Source organism: Phyllostomus hastatus, unplaced genomic scaffold, assembly GCF_019186645.2.
Source record: "Phyllostomus hastatus isolate PE091 unplaced genomic scaffold, TTU_PhHast_1.1 phas_scaffold_21, whole genome shotgun sequence".
Lineage (NCBI taxonomy): Eukaryota > Metazoa > Chordata > Mammalia > Chiroptera > Phyllostomidae > Phyllostomus > Phyllostomus hastatus.
In genome coordinates this window covers 21,773,208-21,793,706 of record NW_025334017.1, presented here as the reverse complement: position 1 = coordinate 21,793,706, position 20,499 = coordinate 21,773,208, and the positions used below count along the sequence as shown (strand labels likewise).

The window sequence follows — 20,499 nt, the reverse complement described above, 5'->3', positions numbered from 1 at the left end:
CTTCTTAATCCATCAGACTCTTTATATACTTTATACTTACAAAACATCTCAATTTGGACTAGCCACATTTCGAAAGCAGAAGAACCATGTGTGGTTAGCAGCTACTACATGGAACAATGCATCTCTACTTTGGCTTTGTCTTCTAAGAAAAAGGAAACTTTGAGAAACTCAAAATTCTTCATGCCAGCTGCTTCTCCCCACCCAGCATTCACATAAAGCACTGTGAGGGACTGACTATGTGTCTGGTTCTTCTCCAGATTCCAATATGTAGCTCTTGCCCACCTGACTGATTAACGTCCCTTCCTTCTCCCTCCCCTGACTAAATCTCTCCGCTTATAACCAGACAAGGCAGACAACTGCAGAGTTGAAAATAGTACCCAGTCTCCACAATAAAAAAAAAAGATATTTTTCTCTTTCCCTCTCTGGAGTTTTTTTTTTAATTTCTCTGGGCCTTTTTGTCACATCAATTTTTGGTATACTCAGGGATATATTTAAATAAGCTTTACTGAAATACAATTGATATCCCATAAAATTTACCTTTTGAGGTGAACAATTCAGCATTTTTTGTAAGTTATATTGTACTCACTGTACATCACTCAGTATACAAACACTCAGTGTACATCCCATTGTACATCACTACTACCTAATTCCAGAACAATTTCATCAACCCAAAAGAAATCCTATACTATTAACAGTCATTCCTCTCTCCCCTCCTAGCAATCACTATACTACTTTCTGCCTCTATAGATGTGTCTATTGTGGACATTTCATATAAATGGAATCATATAATATGTGGTATTTTGTGTCTGGCTTCTTTCAGTTTGCATGTTTCCAAGGCTGGTCCATATTACAACATATACTCCATTCCTCTCTGTAGCAGAATGTTATTCTAATGTATGAATGAGTACACCACATTTTGTTTAGTCCTTCCTCAGCTGATGAACCTTTGGGTAGTTTCCACTTTTCGGCTATTATGAATAGTGCTGCTATGACCACTGCTGTGCATGCTTTTATGTGGACATATGTTTTCAATTCTCTTGGGTACATACCTAGGAGTAGAATTGCTGCATCATATGGTAACTCTATGTTTAAACTTATGAGGAATTGCCAACCAGTTTTCCACAGCAGCTGCACCGTTTTACATTCTCACTAGAAATGTCTGAGGGCTCCAATTTCTCCACGTCTTTTATCTTTTTTATTGTAGTCATTCTAGTGGGTGTAGTTTTGACTTGCATTTCCCTACTAACTAATTGGGTTGAACATCTTCACACATGCTTATCGACTGTGTTTCTATGTTCTTTGGATATACATCTATTCAAATTCTTTGCCCATTTTAAAAATTAGGTTGTCCTTCTATTATTGAGTTGTAAAAGTTCTTATATTCTGATTGTATGTCTCTTACTAGAGATGTGATTTGTAAATATCTTCTCATGTTCTATGGGGTCATTTGCAGCACAAAAGTTTATAATTTTGATAAAGTCCAAATTACCTATTTTTTCTTGTCCCCTGTGCTTTTGGTGTCATTTTTAAGAACCCAATGTTTAAACCAAAGTCACAAAGATTTACTCCTCTGTTTTCTTCTGCAGGTTTCAGAATGTTAACCCTCATATTAAGTCTCATATCCATTCTGAGTTAACTTTTATGTAAAGTAGCACCTAAGGGTCCAGTTTCATGTGGACATGCAGTAGTCTAAAAACTTTTTGTTGAAAAGACTATTATTCTTTACTACTGAAATGTCTAGGCTCCTTTATCAAAAACCAACTGATTGTAGATGTGATGGTTTGTTTCTGGATTTCCAAGTCTGTTCACTGGCCCGTGTGCCTGTCCTCATGCCAGTCAGTATGCCACTACCTTGATCACTGTTGTTTTATCATAAGTTTTGAAATCAGAAAGTATGAGTCCTCCAACTTTGTTCTCCTTTTCCAACATTGCTTTGGCTATTCTGGGTCCCCTGAATAATTTCCCTATGAATTTTAGGATCAACTTGTCAATTTCTGCAAAGAAGCTAGGCTGGAATGTGGATTGGGATCAGGTTGACTCTGCATATGACTTTGAGAAGTACTGGTATCTACCAACACTAAGTCTTTAGAACTATGCACATGTGATATATATGTACATACATATATGATATTGTTTGGTTTCTTTCAACAATGTTTTGTAATTTTCAGAGTATAAGTTTCACACTACTTTCGGTAAATTTTTTTTGCAGGTATTTAACTATTTTTGATGCTATCATACATAAAACTGTTTCTTTAATTTCACTTCTAGATTGTTCTAGAATTTCACTTCTAGCTCACTGTTACTGTAAACTGATTTTTACATTTGCTTTGTTGTCCTGCAACCTTGCTGAGCTTGTTTATTTGACCAATAGTTTTTCAGTGAATCCTGTAAAATTATCTACATACAAGATCACATTATCTGCAAAACTCATGGTTTTATTTCTTCTTTACAATCTGAGATCCTTTTATTTCATTTCTTGCCTAACTGCCCTGCCTAGAACCTCCAATATAATGCTAAATAGCAGTGTTGAGAGTAGATCTCCTTGTCTTGTTCCTGATCTTAAGGGGAAAGCATCCAGCCTTCACCATCAACTACGTTAGCTGTGGGTTATGACAGATGCCATTTATCAGGGTGAGAAAGAAACACCAAGACAGAAAGAAGAAACATCAAGAGCAGATTAAAAGAAAGTAACATATGGAAAGGGAGCAAGACAGTGAAACAACTGAATTTTATAAGTGCAGGTGGGAATTGGGGGGAACTAAAATGATAGAAAAGTGAATTTGAAAAGAACCCTGAAAGGAATTCATAAGAAATAGATCCCGAAGCCCTGGCTGGCGTAGCTCAGTGGATTGAGCGCGGGCTGGGAACCAAAGTGTCCCAGGTTTGATTCCCAGCCAGGGTACATGCCTGGGTTGTAGGCTATAACCCCCAGCAACCACACATTGACGTTTCTCTCTCTCTCTCTCTCTCTCTCTCTCTCTCTGTCTCTATCTCCCTCCCTTCCCTCTCTAAAAATAAATAAATGAAATTTAAAAAAAAGAAAAAAACAGAAATAGATCCCGAAATGTTCATTAGCTAAGTATATGATTTTGGCAAAATGTAAAAGTTCAATGTGTCTTGTTTTGTCATTATAAAAAAACATATAGGCATTTATTTTATAAACATGAAGTGTCCATTATATGCTTTTTGTGTACATATTTTTAAGCATTTTTGAATGAGACACTGAAGTTCTGAAGAGATAATATACTTTTTTACAATTTATTTTTGGCATTGTGTTTCTATATTTTAGAAAATAAATCAAATAGTGAAACAAAATAGGAAATAAGATAGGGAAAGAAGGCAAAAAGTAAAGAAAAGAATGAAAAATATAGAGAAGGAAAAGGTCAAGAGTGAAGAAAGATACAGAAAGGTACTGAAAAATTAGGTATGAAGAAAGTGGGAAAGTAACTAAGAAAACAGACCGAGAAAAAAGTGCAAGAAGGACAGAGGGTGGTGAAGCAACAATGCAGAGTTATGAAAGCTGAATATGCACAAACGCACACTGTAGAGGCAGGAAGTGTAGAGTAGAGGAGGAAAGGAAGTATCTCTGCAGTTCACTTTATTGATGGTGATAGGGTATTTTAATATGAAACATATTTCACCAAAAGTAGAACTTTTTTTGAGAACCACTTACTTCTAAGTGAAAAAAAAGATAAATACACCTGAAAGAATTTCCAAATGTTAAAAACTAAATTATTGTCACCCAGAAAGGACTCTGTTCTAATCCACTGACTAGACACTGAGGTACACAAGATATACAAGTTGTGATCTTGACTCTGTCATTGTTTGACTAGCAGCAACTATTCTTTTGGATCTTCAGTTTCCCAATCTATAAAATGAGAAATTTGAATTAGATAGTTCCTAAAGCCCCCTTCAGTCCTGACATCATAAGATTTTACATAAGCTAGCAAAATAAAAGCTTACCTCAAATAGGGATAAATATGATAAGTTACCAAAAAACAATATAAGAGAGAGAGTATAATATATAATTCAAAGGAAAAAAATATCAACTCAAATATCAGAAAAATTTGAGAAAATAAAATCCCCACTTAAAATAGCTATTACCCTCTAGGTAGTAAATGCATTATAAAAATAAGAATCTTTTCCTAGCAGCGATACTTATTGGAGAAGCGTAGAGATTTCTTTTTTAAAAGAGTAAGACTACGACATCTGAAAAACAGACCAGCAGGAAGACGAAGACACTTGTTCATCTGTTTTTCTGGGACTTGTCTCACTTGGTTTATTTGCAACTGTACTTTTATGTCTGGCAGCAGTGCCAACTTCAGTACGAACGATATATTATTTTTATCATGTTGATTACATATGTTCACCAGTTTAGTTGTCCATATATGCTTGGTGTGGTTTGCAAATACTCAGTGACAAAATCCAGAGCATGGCATTTTCACAGAAAGTGTTTACTGTGAAATTACTCCTTAGAAGTTTGCTTTTCTTTACAGCTTTGATCCATATGACATCCACAGTCCTACATTTCAAATAATGGCTTATAGTTAAATTAAAAAATGCTTCAATTTGATACAACATGACTATAGTAGGATGTGGTAGTTCTAGAGAGGACTTCATTTTCATATGTGATTAGAGATTTGGTCAAATTTAGAGTCTGCTAAAATTTTCCAAACTGCGCTTCTTCAGTTTTATGGTGACTTGGTACTTACATTCTGTTATTCATCAACACTTCACAGAAATACTTGATTTGTCTGAATGAATTTAAAAACCCACAACTGAAGAAAATCAGAAAAACCTGGTTTTAAATATCAAAAGATCCCAAATGAAAAATATTTCTACAGGCCACACTAAGCAAGTTTTATTGATCAGTGTACTTCTTTGCAGGATGAAATTGTTGCAAGATTGAACGTAAGAACATAAACTTACTGGTAAATATCTTTCCTGAGGACAGATCTGCCAAGGGGATTGTCAGCCTGGGGAGCCATAGCGACAGAACCAATCTTCAAAACCAGGGTGTCTTCTTTTGCTGCCTGGTTAACTGTAACAAAAGCAACAGATTTATGAGGTATACAGTGGGTCTGTGCATAAGGAGGAATGTCTGAGTAAAGGTGTAGAAACATTAAAATAAGAACAACAAATGAGGACAAGAAAAATATGTTTAAAATAGAAATAGTTGATGTTTAACTATTTCTTTTACATCCCATTAAGTAGTTTTCTGTCATATACAATTAAAATGATGATGGAAAAAAATAACTCCAACCTAACATGAAAATATATAAGCAGTAATGAAGCAGTCTGTTTATCTAATTTCATAATCTTATACTACTGTGTCTTACTCCCAGGGAATTTTCAGCCGTTAGCTTTTTAACACTGCACTGTCACCTACAAACATATTAAAGGCTATCACAAAGTCAGTAACAAATTCTTGAAACCACTTAAATTTATATTCTTAATAATAACTACATAAACACACACACAGTATACAACTATAATAGCTGTAAAATGTCAGAAAATCCAAAAGAAATATAATGGGTGCAACACTGAAGAAAGAAAGAAGAAAACAAGTGATTATCTAATATATGAGGATGTTTCAACTTGTTATTCTAGGCCCTTTTTAATTTTAAGATTTCTACTGTAAAATTGCTTGATATATAGCAGTTTCACACCTGTATAAAAGTTCTACCTCCTAATGGAATTTAAAACAAAGGTAAGTAATCTCAGAAAACTATAAAAGGCAAAAAGATATATCAACTCTGATTCTTTATGCTGAATAAAATATTTTACCATATGTTCTCATATTATAAAGTTCAACAATTTTTCTATAAATCATCAGCTAATTCAATGTCTTTTTGAAGGACTATTTAGAATGGATAGCAGTTCTTGATGACCCCATTAATTTACATTAAATTTTTCTCCCTCTTTGCACTTGATTATTTTACTGTAGTAGCTTTTTAAAATTGTTTAAAATGTTTTAGAATGGTTATTGATATACAACTTCTTGGTTTTGAAGAAAACATATACTAAAATTCACAATTTCTCTTAGGGAGCTATCATCTGCCTCCAATGGGACAGGAAAGGACTGGTTGCAAGACCTCAGGAATATTCTGAACTGAACGTGCCAACAAAGGCATACAATCCATATTTCCCAAACTGTGGTGCCCAAAGAATGCGAAAGCTAAGAGATTATTTCCAGCTGCTTAGCAATACACTCAGTATAGTCTGACTTAGATTAATCTAAAAAAAGAAAATCAGAATTAAGAAAATCAGAAAAAATAGGAAGACGTTCAGTGAGGAAAAGGAGGAAACAGAGGAAGATGTTCATAAAGGGAGGGGCCAAACACAGGGTGGGGGCAGAAAGAACAGCACCAGAGGAAAAAGATGAGCTACCCCAGTAAATATTAGCGTGTAGATGCGACAATAAAGACAGTACTTTAAAATGTCCACAGCAGAGAGATCAAATAGAAAACTACTTTTCATGGAGCTGCACTATTTTCAAATGACAAGAAGTCTGTCTTGATTGTAGGTCCTTATACTATGAACATTGTTTACATTTCACAGATCTTGCATTTTATGCCAAACTTATCAAATAGTTCCATGTGGGTAAAAACCTCTGATTAAGCAGCAGGCATCAATTAAATCAATAAATGGTAAGCCTGGAGAATAGACCATACCACAAAAGAGCAATTAGTGTAGTTGCTAACTGTTCTTCCAGGCTACAGATACTACCCACCATATGAAAGTCTGAAATGTAATAGAAACACTGCAGTAAATGAGGTACATATGGAAGAAAAATGACGTACTTGGTGTTACATACAAAGCCAGATCCAAGAACAGAATTCTGTTTCTGTTAGAGCCAAAAGTGTTCTCACTAGATTATACTGACTATGAAGTTATAATAAAAAAGCACTTAATACAGATTATTCACAAACTAAAATAATCAATTTTATTACAGAAAGTTATCAGCTAATCAAAATGTATCTTTGATATATAAGAAAAAAACAAAGAATATGTATTTATACAAGAAAGTGCCTTGACTCATTTCTTCAGTTACTTTATAGTTGGAAAAAAAACAAGCTTCCCTTTTTTGGTTTACTTCACCTGCATTTAATAGTTGGACCAGATGAGGAAATGTTCCCTCTAGAAGCATTTTCAACATGAAAATGAATGCCTTCCTTTATTGCTTTAACTGTATTTCAAAAAAAATTGAGCCTCATGAGGAACTACTCACTCTAGAAGACTCACGCTAAATCCAAAAAACAGTCCTCTACTCTGAAATAAATAGCTTAAAGCTGGAAGTCAAACACCTGTAGATTCAGAATCTTGATAATAAGTGCACATAATGCAAATAATATTCAAGTTAAAAATCAGACTTCCAATATTACTACTTTAAATGAAATATGAATGTTAAATATATTTCTTATGATTCTTAACTTAATTTTACACATGAACTTTAAAAACGTTTATATTCATTCAATGGAACATGAAATGTAAGTCTAAAAGGTCTTATCTGTTCTTATCTGTTCTTGTTTTTTCAAAAGGTGTATTGAAAATGAAAAGGCTGTAAACAACTCTGGAATTATGAGCTTATATATAAATAACCAAAAGCTTAAATAAAGAACAGAATTTTCAGGCAACTGTCAGGTAACAGTAAGACTGTTGCTTATAACTAAGTTTTCTTAAATCCAACATGAAATAAAAGTATTATGGAAACCAACTTTCTTTTAAGATTCTCAACAAAACTCAACATAGTAAAACATCTGAAGTCCCAAGAGTATTGGAACTGGCCACTGTACAATGTTACACTTTTATAAAGTTATAACTGCAGCGTCATTTCCACACAAAGCTACTGACAAAAGCTTTAAAGAGTGTTTGCCATATTTGCAGTGGAAGACAGAAAGAGGTTTCAATAAATGTGTAACCCTAATGACTGTTAATTGCTTGGAGATATTTTTTAATGTATAGCGTCCAGCACAAACAACACCCCTTTTTTACTACAAAATCTTTTATTACAAAATCATAAGCATGTAATTCCACAACATAACAATATCACAGTCAAGCACACCATATGACATTTTTGGTGAAATGTTCAAATTAAAAGTTATTATACCCATATCATTACCCTACCAACCACATTAAAGCAGGCGTTACTTCTGCCAGACCCTGTAGTTTCTGCTGAGAAGTATGATATAATACCATATAACTATGCTATCACACTTATTAAGACAATTTATATATACACTTTCAATTTCATTAATGTGATAAAAATTTATTCAAGAAAAATTTTTCAAGCCTTTCTGGAGTAAAATAAATACTATGCTTTTGACTCTTATGAGGTATTACTGTAATTACCGTTTAAGTAATCACATTTCTTTCTAATGGAAATGCTGCTTCAATCGTGTTTTCCTTATTTAGTCACATTATATCTTTTACATTCAATATTCCATATGAAATAGACATGTAAAACTTTGTCTACACTTTAAAATGGTTTAAATGGTAAATTTTATGTTATATGCATTTTGCTGCAATAAAAATTTTTTCATGGGTGAATGAATTATGGTCTTTTGAATTAAGTGTAGCAATGATAAAAAATAAAGTGTTAAAAATATAATGTGTCAAAACCTTCAAATTTTTGGCATGTATTTTAATATCTGTATTTTGTGGGTAGACACATATTCTGGCATTTCATAACATCTCACAGATTTTTAGATATAAATATATGTATAAGTAAAGATATATACATGTATATATAGATAGTTGACATGTACATACATGTACATAAATACAGATATACACGAGGACATATAAACAGACACACACACACAGACACAGAAGGCAAAATAAAAACAAAAATGAGGAGTTGTACATAATACAATGAATGCCAGACAAAAAGATTTAATACACAATGAGCTCTTATAATTGATAAAAAAAAATAAGCAACTCCTAGAAAAGCACTACACTTTCTGACTGACAAAAGACCAAAAACTTTGATAAACCTTTGTTAGGATGAGATTCAGAAACCAGTATAAACTGGTACATCCATTTAAGAGGGCAATTTTCCATCCTTTTGTATTTTAAATGTACATGTCCTTTGATGTAGCAATCATTTTGCTAGGAATTTATTCTACAGATATACTCAGGCAAGTCATAAAAAATACCAATAAAAAGGTGCTTATGCAAAAAGTGTCCACATAAGTCAAAGATTAAAATTAACCAAAGTCCATAGAAAATGTGGCAGACTGTATTTTCTGAAAATGGCTATATGATATCTTCCCATCTAATATGCTGATTTTTTTGATATGCTGATTTTAAAGGTACCTGCTTAGGAGGTACTTATGCATCTGAATTTTGGAATTAGACACTAAAAATCCCACCACAATCACCATTAAAAAGGGGTAGGAGGGAGATTTAAAAATATGACCACAAAAGTCTGAAAATATTTTTGCAATTACAATCAATTAGGGATTTACCTACTTATAACAGCTAAAAGGGAAATTTAAAACAACAACAAAACTGTATGGTATGTAGTACTAGTTAATGCCTATAACACAATAAGCCCAAAACAACAAGCAAACAAAACAAAATGTATACACACACAAAGGACATAAAGCTGTCATTTTTTTCTTTCACCTCTCAAAGAGTCATATTTTTATTCTTTCTGACATGCACACAAATCAATAAAGCACAGAACTCATTTCAATAAACCAATGCTGACTGTGATAGAAAAATTAAGCCAGAGGAAACTAATGAACTTCTGGCCTCTGTCTCCTTGCAGAGGTAGTCAAGTGCTCAGCACACAGGTGCTATCATCACCCTTTCTGAGAGTAAGCTCCCATTACTCTTGTTGACTGAACTATACAGGAACATTAACATTTTTCAGAAAATATCACAAATCCTGCCTAGTCAAAAGGACTTCCAAGCAGACTGGTGGTTCTTCAAAAGCATAAAATTCTAAACATTAAATATGTATCCCAAAGAGCTGAAAATGGGCTTAAACGTTCTGTTTGTTGTATGCCAATTTTCATCACAGGAGCATTACTCACAATCGCTAATGCAAAGGGTTCTCCCCCTTTTGCAGCCTAAGTGTCTGACAGATGAATGGTAAAGAAAATGTGATATATCCATATAATGGAATGTCATTCAGCCATAAAAAGGAATGAACAATTCCCTGAGAAAACATCCCCCATACTAACAAATACAAAAGAGGTTCAGAAGCATTGAGTACATCAAACAGGTAAAATATTTTAGGAGAAATGAACAAATTTTAGGTGCAGATGAAATGCCCACACTGGAAACAGCTGTGTCCGATTCAGGAAGACTTATCTGTATAAACACTAAGGAACATATATTTAAAAGTCTTAGTCAAGTCAAGAAGACCTAACTTGAGGTAGCGAACACACAGTACAATACACAGACCATGTGTCATAGAATTGCACACCCAAAACCTATATAATTTTATTAACTAGCGTCACCCCAATTTCAAAACTTAATAAATGGGAGATGAAGCACATACATTTGATTCTACCTCTTTTTAGTGGTATTTGTGACCAACATTGACATTTATGTTGTGGAATTTAAGGTATGAAACCTTAAATTAAAACAGTAGAGTGGGTATTACAGGAAAAAGCACTCATCTTAGGTTAACAGGTGAGTACTATTTAGAGACCAATTAAGGCTTGTATTTGAGGACCATCTGTAATTCCTGAACACTTCTATGTGACTAATATAAGCATCGCAGTCAGATATGTTGCTTTACCTCCGGATCTGCCTGCATGACCATCCCTATTTTTTTTAGAGAGCTTTCTCCCTGTATTAATCTCCACCTCATCCGAACCTCTCACCTCCATATCACTTTTCTTACAATGTTTCAATGAAATTTTGGCCTTAACAGTGGTTTACATTCAAAGGAAAATAATTAGAAAATTATAGAATGGAGAACATAAAGTACATACTAAGGAATTTTCAGGAAATGACAAAAGCTTACTAACATATCTTATTTTGAATGAAAATTACAGGAATTCTAGTTAGAAAACTGAATGCTTGTTTACCAACCAGAGAGATATTTATAGAAAATAATATCCTAATTGTTAAAAAAAATTAGAATTTTTTATAATGGAGATATGAGACTTCATTTATTCTTATTTTTATCTATATACAAAATGTCTATAACTTTATTTTAATGGAAAAAAAGAGATAGTGCAGTATGCTATTTTTAAAATGTAATGTACTACTCCAGACTCTTTTCCCAAAATAATGATAAATTTTCTGTCATCACAAAGCCAAACTCCTTTGTTTCCATAGCATTGTCCCCTAGTCTCAGTTGAAAAATCAAACATGGTCTGAAAATCTCAATAACCTTTTACATCTGTTGCTCTTCATGTATGGTTATGAGAAAATAATTTTATGACTCTCAAACCGGATACTAGATGAGACTGGGAGTGTTCAGGGTGGTATGGCTGTAGACTCAAACTGGCTACCAGAAAACTCTATTGTGTAAAAATGTAGGGTGTTTTTGTCCTGGCTCGTGTAGCTCAGTGGATTGAGCGTGGGCTGTGTGAACTAAAGGGAAGGGTCACTGGTTTGATTCCCAGTCAGGACACATGCCTGGGTTGCGGTCCAGGTCCCCAGTGGTGGCCACGTGAGAGGCAACCACACATTGATGTCTCTCTCCCTCTCTTTCTCCCTCCCTTCTCCTCTCTCTAAAAATAAATAAATAAAACCAAAAAAATTTTTTAAATGTAGGGTGTTTTTTGCCTATGTAACTGTAACAAATTATATTAGCTAAATATTCATTAGATAGTAATATAACAAAGAATAACAGTAAGGAAACAGCACGAAGGTCACTGCCTCTGCACAAAACGTGCAGCCTCTTCTCTGGCTCTAGTGATTTGTCTCTTACGTCACTTGTAATTGCTCAATAAAGACGAGCTGTTCTTTACCATTCAGGTGTTTCTACAAACTCTCTGACAAGGTGAAAATAATGGTATAGAGCTGTCAGAATATAGCATATGCAGAGAGTAGTAATTTCACATCTCAAAGTAATCAATTTTATGACAGTCACTAGTAAAAACTAGAATTAAAAAATAGGAACTGGTCTGCATTAAGAATCCATAAGTATGATTCACTGGATTTATCTCCAGATAGACATATTGGTAATTAAGAACTCTACAAGTAGTTTCTTTTATTTACAGAAATGTTACTGTGAATAGTAACATTACTTTGAATACACCTTACTTATTGATAATATTAGGCAGAATACCTTCCCTAATTAAAATAATCTATCTATGGGTGACAGAACAAGAGACACAAGAAAAAGAAAAAGAGTTCTGCTGTGTTCATGTGACAGAAACTATCCCTCAAATGGCCATTCCCTTTTCTCTCTCAAATTCACAGAACCCTAATTTACTAGCTGGGCACTACCGCCTAGAAAAGACTGAGGTCACTCACCCTCTCCTAGAGAGGATATAGTCACATGGCTAAGTTTTGGCCAATGAGGAATAAGCACTAGTGAAATGTGGGACTTCCGGAAACTCTACTTTAAAGAAACTGCATTAAGTTCTGCTGATAAGACTTTCTTTCATTAAGAACTCACTGTGGAACTGGGAATATGCACAGTCTCACGTAGTCATCACATGAAAGGAAGCTATCAACAGGGCCTACTATCAGGTTAGGTACTACTACTGCCGTTTTCAACACAGGGATTCAGTTAACTCATGCAAGACTTCACATTTCGTAGCTGGTAACACTGACAATGGAACTCAGGTCTGTGTAACTCCAAAGTTCATACCACTAACCACTGTATTACAATTTCACTGAAAATTCTTCAAGTTCTTCACTCTTCTATATCATGGGGAAAATTAAGTTTTAAAAGTCATTCTTATGGATGGAGGAAGTGGGACTATCAATTAATTCCATTGTAAAAGCTGTAATGATTTCAGAGGGCACTGAGAAGCCTGGAAGAAGCCACAAGAACCTTGGTATATTGACTAATTTTAACTAATTTTTAGTTTTCTGAGGTATATAGAACTCAACATTTGAGTTTAACAAACTAAATGACAGAAAGTATAAGCTTAACTGGCAAAAGCCCAGAAGAGAAAAATCTCACACTTTTGACTCTAGTCACTAAGTCAAAAACATACCCAGTGTTCTGACGTATTTCCTAAAGACATAGGTGTAGAATGACTAGAATGTATACACACTTACTCTTTCTAGAACACACCAAACTGCAAACTATAACTAGCTACCATATTTAAAAAAAAAAAAAAAGAATAAAACTAAGGTCTTTAGAAGAAAGTTATTTAAAATCAGATCAAAATAATTTCTAAAGGAAATACCTTCAATACTTGGCTGCATTTCTTCTGTTTTTGGAACAAAAATTCTGATTACACTTGTGTTGATGTAAATCAAAGGTAAATTGCGAGAAGTCAGCGTATGGGTCCTCATGGGCTGACCAGGAGATTTTCTTTTCTCTTTTTGGGTCTTTGGTAATTTTGCTTGAAATATACTTGCAATGGCATTAAGTAAAGGAAAACAGAGGACAATATCAAAAGCTTGTGCTGAAAGAAGAATTTCATGAAGAAAATGAGGGGAACCATCCGTTACACCTTCAGATAATTTATGAAAACTTCTTCGCTCATTCCTTGATATTAACTTGTGGCGGACATTTTTTGTTACAGCTTTTGTATATGTCAAAGAAAGAAATCCATGCTGCTGATGAGAGCCATCCAGAAGTTTTGCAGTAGTCTGTTCCAAAAAAGGAGATCACAATACATATTAAAAAAAACACTATTTGAAAGCAGAAAATGATCTCAGTTGGTATTATAACCTTTTATTATGTCTACACCTCTTAATGAACACATTACCAAACAATTCTGCAGATGCAACGAAAGCTTCTAAGACTATGGGTATGAATGAAGTAAAGTTAGGAATCCTAAAGTCCAGTTTAGATCTAGAGAGAGGTAATTAACCCCTGTGTGCCCCCTTCTGTGATTTCTACAGTTTTTGTAACATTCAGAATTTGGAACAGATTATCTCTGGATTTTATCTTTTCATTCTTGATATGAGAACAAATATGCTGTCACAATATGGGCCACAGAGGGGTTGTTTATGCAGGTGAAATTGAAATAATAATGTTATTTATTTCTATTCAGGTTGATTAACAACCTGACTTCACTTGACTTACCATTTCTAAGAATGCTGTTTTTCCTTTAATAATTTTAATTTATATGAAGACTGAGCCCATAAAATGAGCCTCACTGTTACGGTGCTTTGATGACTACACTAACCATTTAACACATGTTCACTGGAAATGATAATTTGACACAGAAATAACACACTTGTCCTTTAAACTTGCCTATTTTCAGTGGCTATCATAATGTTTGCAAAATCTACCAACTATCCTACAAATCATATTCTTTGGGTTCTATACTGTATTACTATACATACAGCATTTGATTGAGAGTGAAAATTATGTCACTGTAACTTTGATATTTCTGATATAATTTTCCAATTAATTCTCATATTCAAATTGCACAGTATAAATAAATTACAGTAAAGCAACATACATTTAAGAGTAAAGTGCATACTTTGTATTTCTCAACATACAAAAGAAAACATTTCTTCAAAGATTCCCTAAGCAAATTAATGTACATTATTCTGAGTTTATAAATTACTCAATATAAAATTAGAGTTTTTATACTTCACATTCCTAACCTCTCCTTCCCAAGGCTTAACAATTTTTTAGTTATTAGTGTCCAAAGAATAATGTTAAGAGAGGAGATGAACTAAACAAGAAAAAGAAGGAGAAAGCGGGGGGGGCAGTGAGGAAGAGGGGAGGAGGAGGAGAAAATAATTCCCCCAAACAGGAAACATGTGAGAGAAGTATAGCAAAGCAGCAATGTGTCCGAACCCATGTTACACCATCATTAGAAAATCTCTTTCACTTCCATTTCCTGCCTCTTGCATTGTTATCACCCAAGAATGTGATCAGAGGAAAAAAATATGCAATTCAGCTATTGTTGTTGATTTTGTTTTCAATAAAACAATGAATCTTTACAATGAAGAAAGGTGAGATAAAATTTACCTTTGTATATGTTACTTTTTTAAAGTTAATTTTATGAACATTAAAAGGCCTGGAAATCAGACAGTACATGGATGTGAAATATAACAATTTTTCATATAACTGTCTTGCCCTCAGAACATTTTTTACTGCCCCCAACTTTCTCATTGCCTCATACTCTTCTTGCCATGCTGCTGGACAGCAGGCAATGGTGGATGGAGAAGGGTGGCTGTGGTGTGGCCCCAGCAGAAGAGGCCACAGCAGCACTGTTCCTCTCCAGGTGTCCCCCCAGAGGTGGGGGGTGGTAGAATCAAACACTAATCTAAATTACCCAACTCAAATCTTCATTAATGGCAACATTTGAATTCTCTAATTAGTATGAAAGGCATTTCAATGTATAAATGTTTTGATCTGGAAAAAAATTTTCTGAACACTGAATTTAGGTGCTCTTAAAAGGTAAACTCCCATAGGGGCAGTTTGGTAAACTACTGAATCTGTAACTCCCTTCAGATACAAAGAAAAAAAAATGAATGAATACTAGCTAGAGTTGGGATAATATACAGTTATTTTACATAGAGTAATAATTAGTATTTTATATGATTTAAGATTAAAATAAGAAAACATAATTAAGGAAATGTCAATAAAATTGAAAAAGTAAATTGATAGAAAAAATTTTAGAGGATTTTAATAATAATTTTTCATGAATACATGTCAAAATTATTAAGAATGTTTCTCATGGACACTAATGAACATCCAACGAGAAGAAAATAAATCTAAACAGAACTTCCTCCAATACCTAATCAACAAAACAAACAAGCAGGCAGAGCAAAACCAGAGACATGGAAAGAAAGAACTGACAGCAACCAGAAGGGAGGGGGGAGGGGAGTAATGGGGGAAATAAGAGGAAGGGTCACCAAGGAACATGTTTAAAGGACTCCTGGACAAAGACAATGGAGGGGTATTGAATGTAGGAGGTGGGTAGGGCAGGGGAGAGTAATTGGGAAAAATGGGGACAACTGTAACTGAACAACAACAACAACAAAAAAGGGACATCCTTTTCTAGACTAGGCTAGAAAAATTCAAAACTCAAATCAGAAACTAGCATTTGCTGTGTGTGTTATATGTGTGTGTGATATATATGTATATACACATATTGTGTGTGTTTACATATAACATATACATACATTTACATATACATGTACATATACATGTATGTACATATATAAAACATATATATGTACATATATAATTCTAAGAACACAATTATTTAAAATACTTGGCCAAGTTTTATAATATTGGAGATATATGCCTTAAATTTCTTTTGAGCTACAAAAATGGAAATAGAAATAGATAAGTAGTTTACACACACTGAGAAAATTTCCAATAGTTTTTGAAATAATTCAATACATTCTTCAGAGAATCACTATTACCATTTTGATAACCTGCTCTTAATATTTTAAAATGCATGTATTTTTACTGACTTGAACACATCACTTAAAATAATTAGCTTAATAATATATTCACATAAATTGCACCATCAGGAAAAACAAGGACCTAAACTTTTAAAAGCCAATGACGTATGGTCTGGTGTTCATTTTCTATCCAGTAAACAATGGACACACAGCCTTTTTCAGATTGAAGAGGACACAACATACGGTACTTTAAATTAGTTGTGAAAAGGAAATGGCTTAATAATAGGAGGAAAAAAGCGAACTAAGTAAGAATCATAAAAGGAATGACAATAGCAGTTTGGTCAACTCTTGATCATTCAGTACATGCATAATTTAAAAAACATATTTAACATCCAACTTTGATTTTTAATGGTGATTATAAAATTAGTTTGTATTCACAAAGCCAGAGTGGGAAGTAGCATATACAAGTAGCCCAGAAACAAATCAGAATACAGTGGGAAATCAGTCCATGATTTAAAAATTCATTATAATTCATTTACAAAGTAGATGGTATAGAGGAAGAAGAAAATCAAGAGTTCACTCTAAGTATAGTTCAATTCCTTCTCTAGGTTCCTGTTAATGGGAGATCTGTAGCATAATTTAAAAATGATTTCTTACAGAAGGAAAGAAGCCAGAGCAATTACTGAAAGGGTCCTGCTTGCTGACGGGTCGAACCAGCAAGGTGCGTCTGTTCAGCTTGTCAGTACAGGAAAGGAAGACACCTCCACATTGCCCCAGAGACCAACACTCTTCCCCAAGGCTTGAGGTGATGGACAGGAGCAAAGAAGGTGAAAAGACAAAAAGCAATAAAAGCCATAAGCAAAAAAAGAATCTAGATAGTTTTAATTCTGCTCAAGTTTGCATAGCTTTAGATTTGAGCCATTGCTAGGTATGGGCTCTGTCTGGACCATCTTCTGCAAAAGCATTGTTAATGGAAGTAAACAAAAATCAAGTATTGTAAGTATACAATGACTACTTTTAGTTTACGATAAAGGACAATCCACATGACTCACTTATGAATAAGGAAAACTCCTAAAAAAGTCAATATAATAATACGTTAATGAAAAGTATATTAATAAAAGCAATCTTACCTTTGACCATTTGAAATATTTGTTTAATTGCTGTGGAGGAAAAATGGTTACATAACACAAGCAGCTTACAGAAATGGTTTTATTCAATAATGTAATTTTGGAAGAATAGGTCAAAAATTACTATGAGCTCTAATTATTGTAACCATTAGTGCTAGTGCATAAAAGAACAAAGACAAACAGTTTGCATTTTAAAAAAATCATAATTACTAAATGAGTCTCACCACAGGTTTTTCTTTGCACTGTAGAAATACTCCTTCAAAATGTCCTGACTGCCAACCTTCCCCTGGCCTGGAAAACATAAGTTCACCTTATCTGTTCTCTTCAATTATTCTGAGTCAAAAATTGAGCATATATAACTATTTCAAATAGTTATGATATCAACAACACTGCCCTGAACTAAAACATTGATCTGATAATGCAATCAATAGAAATATTAACATTAGCACAACACCCTGGTAGTTCTTCATAAAAGCATTTGTCTTAATGATAAATTATATATTTATTTTTGCTAATCACTGTATACTCATTGTCTAGTAGTACTTGACACATAATACACACTCAATAAATATTTTAAGTGACATGAATAAATTATCTAAATACTTAAAACTCACATAAACATCACAGGAAAGCCATTGATGATCTAGAATATAGACTGTAATATTTATATCATCAAGAAATTATTTCAACTATAATATTCATGTATCACTTGCAAGGATCATTTTGATATAGAAATATTCCATTTAAAGGGAACTAAAGAGCTAAATATTCCATTATCAAAAATCAACTGATACACTGTTAATTCAATGAAAACAATTATCAATGCTTGATAAGATAATATAATTATAACAAGTATATATATATATATTTGTACACATAGCAAAATATTTGGAATTTCACAATTATGACACAATTTTTCAGCTGTGACAGTAGATAACTATTTACATGACCAATATGCTATATGCTACAAAGATAAAAATTCAATGTAGAATTCATGTTTTAATGTAGAAATAGAAATCTGTTAAAAAAAAAAAAGACTGTGTTTAGGGTATATAATGCATTAATAAAGGTTCCGAAACATGTGCTTCTACAGGCATTCAATAAGTAATTTTTGAGTGAATATTGTGAATATTATGTATTGAGGTAAAAATAAATAAGGCTGTTGCTATGCCAAAATACTATGAAACTGAAAATACAATGCTATGAAAAATGTTTAAAAAGCATGTGTGTGTTTTATGGTATGTGAATTACATTTCAATTTAAAAAATCTCCAGGGTAGTATTATTAAAACTATAACAACAACAACCCAAAAAGCATTTGGACTTTTATTTGGAAAAAAAATGACAAAAATGTTACATAGCTTTGTGAAAATATCTAAAACTTCACTTTTTTACTACCACTATTTATTACTGTAAGAAAATTATATTTGCTTATAATCATATTCTTGATAGAAATTTATTAGGGATGGAAAAATGGTTCTAGAAACATCCATCATATGCATTTTAATCATCTGTGAGATATGAAAAGTCTCCAGAGCGCAAAGAACAGAAGATGTCGCTTCATTTAGTCCATATTAATGACACTGTTACAGGGAGTGGAGGGCAAGGCTGCAGCAAAAATCAAAGCCATCACCCGTGTCCCAGGCATCTCAGCACATACACAACACATGTAACAAACATCTGAGATGATCAGTAAAAGCAACTTTGTCATTTAATATGGCAACATGGATATTTATGAACAGATTTACCATTTTATGAAACAAAACTTTATATTCTACATATGAATGAATACCAAGTAAAGTTAACACATTTTTTTTCTGCTAAGAACCCTCTTTGGGAATAAATATAGTATTTCTAAAAAATAACTAATTGATATAAATATAAAAATTCTTATTATACCTTGTTTAAAGAAAATATAGCCTTTCCATAAAGGCTATATTCATTATTTACCTGCTTCTATAGTGATCAATATTGAAACTTTCTATTTTACATTTCACTTTGGTATACACATCCTGGACATCTATGGAAGCACTGAGATCTTCTAGTTCGCTGACCATACAAAGCTCTGCAATAAGAAGTAAACATTAATTACAATATTGGCCCTATAATCAATGGCACATATGTTCTTTACATCTACAAAGGAAGCAAGCCTCTCTGTTATTCTACAACAAGAGTAAGCGGGAGTAAGCGGGCTGATTCCCAGTCAGGTCACATGCCTGAGTTGCAGGTTCAGTCCCTGGTCTGGGCACAAGTGAGGGGTGAATGAGTAATGTTTCTCTCCCTCTCTCTCCCCCTCCATTCCCCTCTTTCTAAAATCAATAAGCATGTCCTCAGGTGAGGATAAAAAAAATTTTAAAGGAGTTCGTAGTTACTGTTTTAAATGCTATATCTGGTATCAGTCATCGATCTTTGAATACTTTTCCTTACATAACATAATATATCAATATGACCAACAAGAAATTACCTCATGGTTTTTAAGATGAATTTTAATACAGTAAGACAAAATTTATGTATAACACTCAATATGTTATTATTGCTAACAGAAATCACTTTAATAAGACTTAATGATGTCTGTTGAATTTAAATGGCAATGATAAATAACACTAAGTCTAATATTTCTTTTAAAAATAGTTTTTAATACTTTATCTTTTCAGTACAGAAGAAAAGTAACCCTGTACCTGTGCCTTTATTCTCAGGATCTGGAGCAAAGAGCTTTATAGTAATTTTGGGGAGCACCCACTGCATCCACAGGCTAACACGTCCACTGGATCCACCAATGTTACTTGTAGTTTGTTCCAAGGTAACAGAATCTGAGAACGGTGAATCATCACCTGCTTGCACAGAATCTCCCTGGGTTGAGAAAAAAAACTTTGTAACTTAAAACAAATCTTTAATTATTATCT

General features: G+C 33.4%; 1 protein-coding gene across 2 annotated transcripts in view; it reads right to left on the bottom strand.

The window, feature by feature from the left end:
• VPS13B (vacuolar protein sorting 13 homolog B) overlaps positions 1-20,499 on the bottom strand; it is a 699,511-nt gene that overhangs the window by 328,539 nt on the left and 350,473 nt on the right. For both annotated transcript variants that reach the window (XM_045861171.1, XM_045861172.1), the window contains exons 26-30: positions 20,275-20,446; positions 19,547-19,661; positions 17,128-17,269; positions 13,335-13,743; positions 4,930-5,041 (exon numbers count right to left, since the gene is read on the bottom strand). In XM_045861171.1, coding sequence (XP_045717127.1) covers positions 4,930-5,041; positions 13,335-13,743; positions 17,128-17,269; positions 19,547-19,661; positions 20,275-20,446 — 950 coding nt within the window. The remainder of the gene's footprint in view (positions 1-4,929; positions 5,042-13,334; positions 13,744-17,127; positions 17,270-19,546; positions 19,662-20,274; positions 20,447-20,499) is intronic.